The sequence below is a fragment of the Macaca mulatta genome, chromosome 8, assembly GCF_049350105.2.
Source record: "Macaca mulatta isolate MMU2019108-1 chromosome 8, T2T-MMU8v2.0, whole genome shotgun sequence".
In the NCBI taxonomy this organism is placed as follows: domain Eukaryota; kingdom Metazoa; phylum Chordata; class Mammalia; order Primates; family Cercopithecidae; genus Macaca; species Macaca mulatta.
In genome coordinates, this window is record NC_133413.1 from 154,413,727 (window position 1) to 154,425,960 (window position 12,234).

Consider the following 12,234-nt stretch of genomic DNA (forward strand, 5'->3'; position numbering starts at 1 on the left):
CTACAGGCGCCCACCACCTCGCCCGGCTAGTTTTTTGTATTTTTTAGTAGAGACGGGGTTTCACCGTGTTAGCCAGGATGGTCTCGAACTCCTGACCTCGTGATCCGCCCGTCTCGGCCTCCCAAAGTGCTGGGATTACAGGCTTGAGCCACCGCGCCCAGCCCTAAGCATAATGTTTTCAAGGTTCTCAGTACTCCTGGTTACAGTTAGGGTTTTTTGTTTTGTTTTGCTTTTATGGCTGAATACTATTCCAGTGTACGGCTCTACTACACTTTGTTTACTCATTCATTAGTTGGTGGACATTTGGGTTATTTCCTCCTTTTGGCTATTATGAATAATGCCGCTATGAACATTCATGTACAGATTTTGTGCAGCCATGTTTTCATTTCTCTTAGATATATGTAGGAGTAGAATTACTGGGTCATATGGTAACTCTATGTTCAACGTTTAAGGAACTGCCAGATTGTTTTTCGAAGCTGCTGCACCATTTCACATTCCCACCAGAAACGTATGAGGGTCCCAATTTCTCCAAATTCTTGCTAATACGTGTTATCTGATTTTTTAAAATTATAACCATCCTAGTGGGTGTGAAGTGATATTACAATGCAGTTTTTATTTGTATTTCCCTGATGACTAATGATGTTGAGCTTCTTTAGGTGTGCTTATTGGCCATTTGTATATCTTTGAGAAATATCCATTTAGATCCACTTCCCATTTTTATTTTTTAATTTCTTTTTTCATTTTTCTTTTTCTTTTTCTTTTTTTTTTTTTTTTTTTTTTTTTGAGACGGAGTCTCGCTCTGTCGCACAGGCTGGAGAGTGCAGTGGCGCGATCTCAGCTCACTTCAAGCTCAGGCTCCTGGGTTCACACCATTCTCCTGCCTTAGCCTCCCAAATAGCTGAGACTACAGGCACCCACCACCACAGTTGGCTAATTTTTTTTTTTTTTTTTTTTTTTAGTAGAGACAGGGTTTCACTATGTTAGCCAGGGTGGTCTCGATCTCCTGACCCCATGATCTGCCTGCCTCGGCCTCCCAAGGCACTGGGATTACAGGTGTAAGCCACCGCGCCCAGCCTATTTTTTAATTTCTATATAAAAATAGAGACAAGGTCTCATGTTGCCCAGGTTTGTCTTAAACTCCTGGACTCAAGTGATCCTGCCACCTCGGCCTCCCAAAGTGCTGGGATTTTAGGCACGAGCCATCCTGTGCAGACCATTGCCCATTTTTTAATCGGGCTGTCTTCTTACTGTTGACTTGTAGGATGCTTTATATATACTGGATATAGTCCCTCCTCAAATATATCACTTGTAAATATTTTTGCCAATTGTTTAGGTTGTCTTTTCACTTTCTTACTAATGTCTTTTGAAACATAAAAGCTTTTGATTTTGATGAAGTCCAATTTATCTATTGTTTCTCTTGTTATTCGTGCTTTAGGTGTTATAGCTCAGAATCCACTGCCAAATCTGAGGTCATGCAGATTCACCCCAAGTTTTATTCTATTCTAATATAATTTATTCTATATTAGTCTATGGTTTTAGCTCTTACATTTAGGCCTTTACTCCATTCTGATTTAACTTTTGTATATGGTGTGAAGTAGCGGTCTGACATCATTCTTTTGTAACATGGATATCCAGTTATCCCAGTGCCATTTGTTAAAAAGATTATTTTCTCAGGCCAGGCACAGTAGGTCATGCCTATAATCCCAGAAATTTGGGAGGCCAAGACAGGCGGATCACTTGAGGTCAGGAGTTCGAGACCAGCCTGGCCAACATGGTGAAACCCCATCTCTACTAAAGTAATTAAATAATCATATAAACGCAGTGAATTAACCGGGCATGGTGGTGCACAACTACAATCCCAGCTACTCAGGAGGCTAAGGCAGGAGAATCACTTGAACCTGGGAGGCAGAGCTTGCAGTGAGCCAAGATGGTGCCACTGCACTCCAGCCTGGGTGACAGAGCAAGACTCCATCAAAAAAAAAAAAAAAAAAGATTTTTTTTTCAATTGAAACTGGACGCCTTAAACCTTATAGAAAAAATAACTCAAGATGGATTAAATACTTAAATGTAAAACCCAAAACTATAAAAACTCTAGAAGAAAATCTAGGCAATACCATTCAGGACATAGGCACAGGCAAAAGATTTTTTTTTTTTTTTTTTTTTTTTTGAGACAGAGTCTCGCTGTGTCGCCCAGGCTGGAGTGCAGTGGCCGGATCTCAGCTCACTGCAAGCTCCGCCCCCCGGGTTTACGCCATTTTCCTGCCTCAGCCTCCCGAGTAGCTGGGACTACAGGCGCCCGCCACCTCACCCGGCTAGTTTTTTGTATTTTTAGTAGAGACGGGGTTTCACCGTGTTAGCCAGGATGTTCTCGATCTCCTGACCTCGTGATCCGCCCGACTCGGCCTCCCAAAGTGCTGGGATTACAGGCTTGAGCCACCGCGCCCGGCCACAAAAGATTTTATGCCAGAAACTTCAAAAGCAATTGCAGCAAAAGCAAAAATTGACAAATGAGATCTAATTAAACTAAAGAGTTTCTGCACAGCAAAAGAAACTATCGTCAGAGCAGAGACAACCTATAGAATGGGAAAAAAATTTTGCAACCTATCCATCTGACAAAGGTCTAACATCCAGAGTCTACAAGGAACTTAAACAAATTTACAAGAAAAAAAAAAACATCAAAAAGTGGGCAAAGGACATGAACAGACACTTCTCAAAAGACGACATTTAAGCAGCCAATGAACATATGAAAAAAAGCTCATCATCATTGATTATTAGAGAAATGAAAATCAAAACCACAATGAGATACCATCTCACACCAGTCATAATGGCAATTTTTAAAAAGTCAAGAAACAACAGATGCTGACAAGGCTGTGGAGAAATAGGAACACTTACACCGTTGGCGGGAATGTAAACTAGTTCAACTATTGTGGAAGGGAATGTGACAATTCATCAAAGACCTAGAACCAGAAATACCATTTGGCCCAGCAATCCCATTACTGGGTATATACCCAAAGGAATATAAATCATTCTATTATGAAGAATGCATGCATGTGTATATTCATTGCAGCACTATTCACAATAGCAAAGACATGGAATCAACCCAAATGCCCACCAATGATAGACTGGATAAGGAAAATGTGGTACATACATACCTTGGAATACTATGCCATAAAAAGGGACAAGATCATGTCCTTTGCAGGGACATGGATGGAGCTGGAAGCCATTATCCTCAGCAAACTAACCCAGGGAGAGGAAAGCCAAACACTGCATGTTTTCACTCATAAATGGGAGCTGAACAATGAGAACGCGTGGACACAGGGAGGGGAGCATCACACACTGTGGCCTGTTGGAGGGGTTGGGGGAGGGAGAGCATCAGGAAAAATAGCTAATGTATGCTGGGCTTAATACTTAGGTGATGTGTTGATAGGTGCAGCAAACCACAGTGGCACACACGTACCTACGTAACAAACCTGCACATCCTGCACATGTACCCCGGAACTAAAAAAATTTTTTTTAAAATGATTTTCTCCCATTGAATTGTCTTTACACACTTGCCAAAAATCAGTTGGTACAGGGTCAGGCACAGTAGCTCATGCCTGTAATCTCAGCACTTTGGGAGGCCAAGGTGGGCAGATCACTTGAGGTCAGGAGTTCTGAGACCAGCCTGGGCAACATGTTGAAACCCCATCTCTAATAAAAATACAAAAATCTGACAAGTGTGGTGGCGGGTGCCTGTAATCCCAGCTACTCGGGAGGCTGAGGCAGGAGAATCACTTGAACCTGGGAGGCAGAGGCTGCAGTGAGCAGAGATCGCACCACTGCACTCCAGCCTGGGTGACAGAGGGAGACTCCGTTTATTTCTGGACTCCCAGGCTATCTCATTGATCTATATGTCTGTCCTTACGCCAGTGCCACTAAGATTACTTAGCTTTGTAGTGAGTTTTGAAATACAGGAATCCTCCAGCTTTTTATTTTTATTTTTATTTTTATTTTTTTGAGATGGAGTCTTGCGCTGTTGCCTAAGCTGGAGTGCAGTGGTGCAGTCTCGGCTCACTGCAAGCTCCGCCTCCTGGGTTCACGCCATTCTCCTGCCTCAGCCTCCCAAGTAGCTGGGACTGCAGGCACCTGCCGCCACTCCTGGCTAATTTTTTGTACGTTTAGTAGAGACAGGGTTTCACCCTGTTAGCCAGGATGGTCTCAATCTCCTGACCTCGTGATCCACCTGTCTCAGCCTCCCAAAGTGCTGGGATTACAGGCGTGAGCCACCGTGCCTGGCCAACTTTTTCAATCTCAGTTTGGCCATTCTGGGTCCCTTATAACTCCATGTAAATTTTAGGATAAGCTTGTCAATTTCTACAAAGTGGTCAGCTTGGATTCTGAGAGGGATGGCACTAAATCTGCATATCAATTCAGGAATTATTGCTCTCTTTACAATATTGTCTTCTAATCTATGAAAATGGGTTGTTTTCCCATTTATATCTTCTTTAAAGTCTTTCAACACTGTTTATAGTTTACAGGGGGTAAGTTTTATATTTATTTTGTTAAGTTTATTCCTAATTTATTCTTTTTGATGCTTGTCAGTTATTTTTTCGGTGTAATTATTAGATTGTTTATTGCAAGTGTATACAAATACAATTGATTTTTTTTTTTTTTTTGAGTCAGAGTCTTGCTCTGTCACCCAGGCTGGAGTACAGTGGTGCAATCACTGCTCACTGTAACCACACACTCCCAGACTCAAGTGATCCTCCCGCCTCAGCCTCCCGAGTCTCTGGGACCACAGGTGTGCTCGGCCAATGTTTGTATTTTTGGTAGAGACAGATTTTCACCATGTTGGCCAGGCTGGCCTCAAACTCCTAACCTCAAGTGATCCACCCACCTCGGCCTCCTCCAGTGCTAGGATTACAGGTGTGAGCCACCACACCTGGCCATGCTGTGTTTTCATTTTCACTTGTATCAAAGTATTTTCTAACTTATCTTATGATTTGAGCTATTGGTTATTTAAGAGTGTATTGGCCAGGCGCAGTGGCTCACACCTATAATCCCAGCACTTTGGGTGGCCTAGGCAGGCAGATCACCTGAGGTCGGGAGTTCAAGACCAGCCCAACCAACACAGAGAAACCCCATCTCTACTAAAAATACAAAAAAGTTAGCCGGGTGTGGTGGTGCATGCCTGTAATCCCAGCTACTCAGGAGGCTGAGGCAGGAGAATCGCTTGAACCTGGGAGGTGGAGGTTGCAGTGAGCTGAGAGCACACCGTTGCACTCCAGCCTGGGCAACAAGAGCAAAACTCCGTCTCAAAAAAAATAAAAATAAAAATAAAGTGTGTTGTTTAATTTCCACAGTTGTGAATTTTACAGATTTCCATCTGTTATTGATTTCTAGTCTCATTCTTAAGGTCAGAGAAGATACTTTATATGATTTCAATATTTTAAAACATATTGAGACCTTTTTTTGTGATCCATCCTGGAGAATGTTTCATGTGCACTTGAGAAGAATGTATATTCTACTGTTGTTGTATGGAAATGTTTTGTATATGTCCATTGGGGCTAGTTGGTTTGTAGAAAGGTTTGAGTTCTCTATTTCCTTACTGATCTTCTGTCTAGTTCTATCCACTACCGAAAGTGGGGTCTCCAAATATTATTGTAGAACTGTCTATTTCTGACTTTGATTCTATCAATTTCTCCTTTATACATTTTGCAGATCCGTTATTAAGTGCATGAATGTTAATATTGTTACATTTTATTGTACTGAACCTTTTATTAATATGTAATGTTCTTCTTTGCCTTTTGTAACAAGTTTTGATTTAAAGTCTATTTTGTTTGATATCAACAAGAGCAATCAGCCTGGCCAACATGGTGAAACTCCATCTCTACTAAAAATACAAGAAAGTTAGCTGGGCATGGTGGCACACACCTGTAATCCCAGCTATTTGGGAGGCTGAGACTGGAGAATCGCTTGAACTCAGGAGGCAGAGGTTGCAGTGAGCCAAGATAGTGCTGTTGCACTCCAGCCTGGGCAACAAGAGTGAGACTTCATCTCACAAAAAAAAAAAAAGAAAGAAAGAAAAGTTAAAATGTCAATGTTTTCTTCCCAAAATTTAATAGCTTCTTCATTAAGCATTCCCCTAGTTATTGTAAGATTTTTATTAGATTCTGGAGACCCCAAAAAAGTTTACTCTGATCATTTTTGCCAGCTTAACCATAGCTTTGGTGGAGGGCTGAAATTGTGGAGCTCTCTAATCCTCCATTTTCAGTTGCTACCTGTCTGACTAGTTTGAGTCCAAAGGGAAAGACAAACGCAGCACACACATCCTTACTCATGGGCAGTGAAAGCAGATGTGATGGGCCCTGCGGACTGGTGTGGGTGGCATGCACTGGCCTCAGTGACTTTGCATCTTCAGTGCCTCATCTGGGCTTTGGTTTTATGCTAACATTGGATTTTCTCAGTTCATGCTGAAATATGTTGGGTATCACCACCAGCAGAGGCACAGGGCCCTGGGAGAGGTGGCCACATCACTATTCAGCACTGGCAAGCAAATCCCATCTGAAAAGGAAGGAGAGGACAAGGAATCCTGATGGGGAGGTGGTCCTATGGGCACTCTGCTCTACCTGAAAGAGCTGAGGTTGCATTTGTGCTGGTGGGATGCAGCCAGGTCATTTGGATTTGAAAATCCCTTGTTTTTCAGGGCCTAACCTTTACTTCTATCAATCTGAGTTCTCCCCGTCCCTCCTCTGCAGTTGGCCTATTTACAGGGCTCTGCCCAGTTGACCACAAAGGCCCAGCATTGGCCAGGGAACGCAGGAGGTCTCCTGGGGAGGCGCACTTTGTAGAGTGAGTGCTGGAGGACAGGGAAGCCAAAGGTGCCACAAAGAGGACTGGGCATGCAGGGACCTCCATGGCACAGCCTGGGAAGGAAGCACAGATCCCTCTCCATGTGAGGCTGGGCCACCCCTGAACCAGCCTTGCCCGTAAGGGCCTAGCTTTGTTTGCTAAGTGTGAGCAGGGCTGTGGCCCCTCCTGGTCTCAAGACAAAACCAGGCAGAAATGTACTTTTTTTTTTTTTTTTTTTTTTAGAAAACACTTTTCTTCATAAAGTGTTTTTTAAAATACACACTCATATTGTGAAGATTTTGGAAAGTACACGAAAATATAAAGAAAAAAATTAACTTGATATTCACATACACCCCTTAAAGGACATCACCAGACACATGGGGAGTATTTACCCACCTCTTTTTCAGAGTGGAGAATGCAACTCTCAGCTTTTATTTATTTATTTATTTATTTATTTATTTATTTTTACATGGAGCCTCGCTCTGTCACCAGGCTAGAGTGCAATGCCACAATCTCGGCTCACTGCAACCTCCGCCTACCGGGTTCACGCCATTCTCCTGCCTCAGCCTCCTGAGTAGCTGGGACTACAGGCACCCGCCACCACTCTCAGCTAATTTTTTGTATTTTTAGTAGAGGCGGGGTTTCACCATGTTAACCAGGATGGTCTCGATCTCCTGACCTCGTGATCCGCCTGTCTCAGCCTCCCAAAGTGCTGGGATTACAGGCGTGAGCCACCGCTCCCGGCCAGTTGTGCCAGGTTTTGCCATTAACAGACAAACAGGATGGGTCTTTCTGAGGCCTGGCATCTACCCCCTGCTCTCACAGGCTCTCCTCCCCAGGCCTGCCTGCCCTCCCCTTATCAACCCTGTCCACATGCTTCTGTCTCTGATTTGTACTTGGCCTTCCCTGGAGTCCTTGTTCCTGGCAGGATGAGGCAGCATGCGAAGAAAGTGGGTAGCACTTACTGTATTTGGGTGAGGGGCAGAGGGTACCAATGGCATCCAGCTCCCAGCAGCCACACCACCCTCTCAGGGTGCAGCAGCACATTAGATAGTAGACTGGCTTTGTAATTCCACCATCTGTGCCTGCGCCATTGTTCCTTCTGTCCTGGACCTTGACAAAGCGACCTCTCCAGCACCTCCTGGGAGTCCCCGTGGCTTCTGCTTTATACATTTTGGTGTTAGACTTTCTGTGGATTGCTCCTTTGGTTACCTTCTGTGTGCTATGTGATGGTCTGCCTGGAATCCAACTTGGTCGAAAAACACTGGGTCATTTCCCTCTGGGGACGAGGCCATGGCCTGTCCAGTGCTGTGCTCCCTCTCAGCCCTGACCAGCCGGTCCCTCCACAGCAGTCATCTTCCCAGAGCAGGCGACAAGAGGAAGCATTTGTCCTGTCTTCTCGCCTGACCTGGCTGCTTCAAACATTGGGACCACTGGTACTCCTTAGGCTGCCCTGGCCGTGCAGGCAGAGACAGTGGCCCCTGACTGCCTCTCCCCGGCCATCCTGCACATGTTGCCCCAAAGTGGTCCTTTCCCACATCGCCCAGACCCTGGGCTCTCCTAAGGAAATGGAGGCCAAGCAGGACAGACAGCCCCACTCTGAGCTCCATCCTCCACCTCAACACATGCAGCCCATCCCTCCATCTGCCCCACCCTGTGCTCCCTCTCCTTCAAGTCTGTCCTCTGCATGAACTGCTTGCCTTTGGCCCATAAGCTTTATTGTCTCCTGGGTCCTAAAACAAAACTTTCTAAAAAGTCAAAACAAGAAATCATAAAAGACCAGGCTGGGAGTGGTGACTGACAACTATAATCCCATCGCTTTAGGAAGCTGAGGCAGGAGGATTGCTTGAGGAGTTTGAGACCAGCTTGGGCCACAGAATTAGATTCCCATCTCTAAAAATAAAAATAAATACATAAGTAAAAGAGCAGTTGATTGGATTGTACAATTTTGATTTATTTGTTTGGAAAACGGAACTTAGAAGTTTTTCGGTTTCTATGAGACAGGATCTCATGACATCACCCAGACTGAAGTGCAGTAGCACGATCACGGCTCACCACAGCCCTGACCTCCTGGGATCAGGTGATCCTCCCACCTCAGCCTCCCAAGTAGCTGGGACTACAGGCATATGCCACCATACCCGGCTAATTTTTGGATTTTTTGTAGAGACGGAGTTTCACCATGTTGCCCAGGCTGGTCTCAAACTCCTGAGCTCAAGCGATCCGCCCATCTTGGCCTCCCAAAGTGCTAGGATTACAGGCATGAACCACCACACCCGGCCCAGAACTTAGAATTCAAAAGGCAAATAAAGTGGCAGAACATCTCACCACACATCACAGAGGATTAGCGACAGAAGAGATAGAGGTAGTGCACCCAGAGACTTCCTGGGGAACATTAGAACTCTTTCGAGGAAGCCTCTAAAATGTCTATTTTCAGGAAAAAAAAACAATCATAAAGACTTACATAATAGGGTTTTTGTCATCAGGGAACACAGGAATCAATTTAAACGCCCAACCATTGGGATAGGCTCAGTAAAAAAATAGCATGTCCGTAAGATGAGGCCTCTGCAGCTACAATAGTGTCATTCTCAAAGAATCACGATGCCGGAGCTGCCGCAGTGTGGGTCCCGTGAAAAGAGGCAAGGTACAAAAGGGCATGTGATCTATGCCACTACTACCTTTGCACACAACCTGTTAAGAATGAATTTTACGGCCGGGCGCGGTAACAAGCCTGTAATCCCAGCACTTTGGGAGGCTGAGACAGGCGGATCATGAGGTCAGGAGATCGAGACCATCCTGGCTAACACAGCGAAATCCTGTCTCTACTAAAAAATACAAAGAGAAAAAAAATTAGCCGGGCGAGGTGGCAGATGCCTGTAGTCCCAGTTACTCGGGAGGCTGAGGCAGGAGAATGGCGTAAACCCAGGAGGCAGAGCTTGCAGTGAGCCAAGATCACGCCACTGCACTCCAGCCTGGGCGACAGAGCGAGACTCCGTCTCAAAAAAAAAAAAAAAAGAATGAATTTTACGGCTGGGCGCAGTGGCTCATGCCTATAATTCCAGCACTTTGGGAGGCCGAGGCAGGCAGATCACGAGGTCAAGAGATCGAGATCATCCTGGCCAACATGGTGAAACCCATCTCTACTAAAAACACAAAAATTAGCTCGGCGTGGTGGCATGCACCTGTAGCTACTTGGGAGGCTGGGGCAGGAGAATCGCTTGAACCCAGGAGGCGGAGGTTGCAGTGAGCCGAAACTATGCCACTGCACTCCAGCCTGGGCAACAGAGCCAGACTCCGTCTCAAAAAAAGAAAAACAAAAAACAAACAAACAAAAAAACATGAATTTTACTTTTTTTAAATGATTATATTGAGATGGGGGTCTCACTCTGCCGCCCAGGTTGGAGTTCAGTGGTGTGATCATGGTGCAATCATGGCTCACTGCAGCCTCAACCTCCTGGGCTAAAATGATCCTCCCACCTCAGCCTCCCAAGTAGCTGGGACTACAGGTTCATGCCACCACGCCTGGCTAATTTTTGTATTTTTTGTAGAGACAGGGTCTCTCCACGTTGAGCAGGCCGGTCTGGAACTCCTGGGCACAAGTGATTGAACTGTACATTTTTAAATGGTTAAAATAAAACTACTATTACGTGACACATGAAATCCAAAATGTAGTGTTCATCTATAAAGGTTTATTGCCATACATCCTCCCTCATTCACCTCTGGGTTGCCTGTGGCTGCCTTCTCAAGGCAACGGCAGGCTTTAGCGGTTGCAACAGGGACCATACAGCTGGCAAAGGTGGAAGTATTTACCTCTGGACCTCCACAGAGAATGCTTGCCAACTCCTGATCTATATACACACGGTGGAGAAGGTCTCCAAGGCAACACGCGGCTCCTCAATAGAGACTAACCGTGGGATGATGGAACTATCTGTGGTTTTTCATCTTTTTTTCTGTATTTCTATTCTTTCTCTATAATAAGCATGTACTGCTTTTATAACAACAAAAGTGGAAGTTTTCAATGAAATTGCATACTCACAAAAACCTTCTCTGCACTCCCACCACTCCTGCCAGCAGCTGCACCCCCAGGGGATCGGGGGCTTCTCCCCAAAACAGTGGCCAGTAAAAGGAGCACTCCTCCAGGACCAAGGAGAGCAGGCTCCGGGGGCAGGAAGAGCGCATAAAGCAATGTCTAGGACCGGGGTGTGTGACCAGCTCTGACCTGCATCCCTGTTCAGGCCACAGCAAGGTCCACAGGGCAGGGACCATGCATGGGTGCTGGGCCACGTGAGGCTCTGCCCATTGCAGCACTGACCCCCTGAGGAGCCCCCACCTGGTGGGGCTTATTCCCCATCACAAAGATAGTGGTCAGGAGGCCTGGGCCCTCTTCTCTCCACCAAAAAACAGAGGGGCCAACTTGGTGACCTGAGAGTCCAGCTGCTTGGAGACCCTCTGCTGGGCAAGGGGTGGGCACGGTTGAGGAAAGGGCAGTGGGACGTCCCCATGGCTGGGGGCAGTGGGCAAGCAGTCCGAGAAGTGAGCCTGGGAGAACTGACACAAAAATCAGGGCTGGAGATGAGGCCTTGGGGAACCACTCCCAGGCTCCTTTGAGCAGGCACAGACTCCCCACAGAGGCAGAGAGGCCACCACCCTGGCCTGCCTAAGAAGTGAGGCTCGGAGAGGCCAGGTCAGACCAGTCAGCTCATCGGGGACAGATGGGCACCGTGGCCAGGCCCTACCACAGAGGGAGAGCCTGCGACCACCCTCCCCTTGGTCTGGAGGGGCTCCCCTAGAGCCTCAGTGCTTTCTCTGTGTTCCCAGGTGTCTTCCTGCCCCCGTCCCCAGCAGTGGCAAATGAACCAGTCCTGGAAGAAGTGGGGATCATGGCCTTGACACCCCTTGCCGAGATGCTAACCAGCTTGCAGCCCAGCACCATGCCAGGCTCACTCATGAGCCCCCTGACAGGCACCCTCAGCACGCTGCTGTCCGGCCCAGCACCCCTGTCACAGAGCAGCCCCCTCACCGGCTTCCTGACCAGCCCTGTGGCGGGGCCCCCAACGGGCACACTGGCCAGTTCCCTGGGCCTGCCCTCCACTGGCCCCCTGACTCCCAGCAGCCCCCTGGCAGGCCCTGTGGCCGTGTCCCAGAGCAGCCCCCTGATAGCCCCCGTGACGGGCACGGTGGCCGTCTCTCTGAGCAGCCCCCTCCTCAGCTCCACTGCCACCCCACTAGGGGTCTCTCAGAACCTGCTGGCCAACCCCATGGGCAACCAGGTCCTGCCAGAGGCCCCAAGGCTGCGGCTGGCTGAGCCCCTCCGCAGAGGCCCCTCTGGGCCCCACTCCCCAGCTTGCATGGTACCTGCTGCCACCACCAAAGGTAACAGGTGTGCTGGGTGGTGGGTGGCAGAGT

The 12,234-nt window shown here is 47.1% G+C and overlaps 1 protein-coding gene across 3 annotated transcripts in view; it reads left to right on the top strand.

Moving 5' to 3' along the window:
• SPATC1 (spermatogenesis and centriole associated 1) overlaps positions 1-12,234 on the top strand; it is a 39,031-nt gene that overhangs the window by 21,085 nt on the left and 5,712 nt on the right. For all 3 annotated transcript variants that reach the window (XM_028853164.2, XM_077944505.1, XM_077944504.1), the window contains exon 2: positions 11,647-12,201. In XM_028853164.2, coding sequence (XP_028708997.2) covers positions 11,647-12,201 — 555 coding nt within the window. The remainder of the gene's footprint in view (positions 1-11,646; positions 12,202-12,234) is intronic.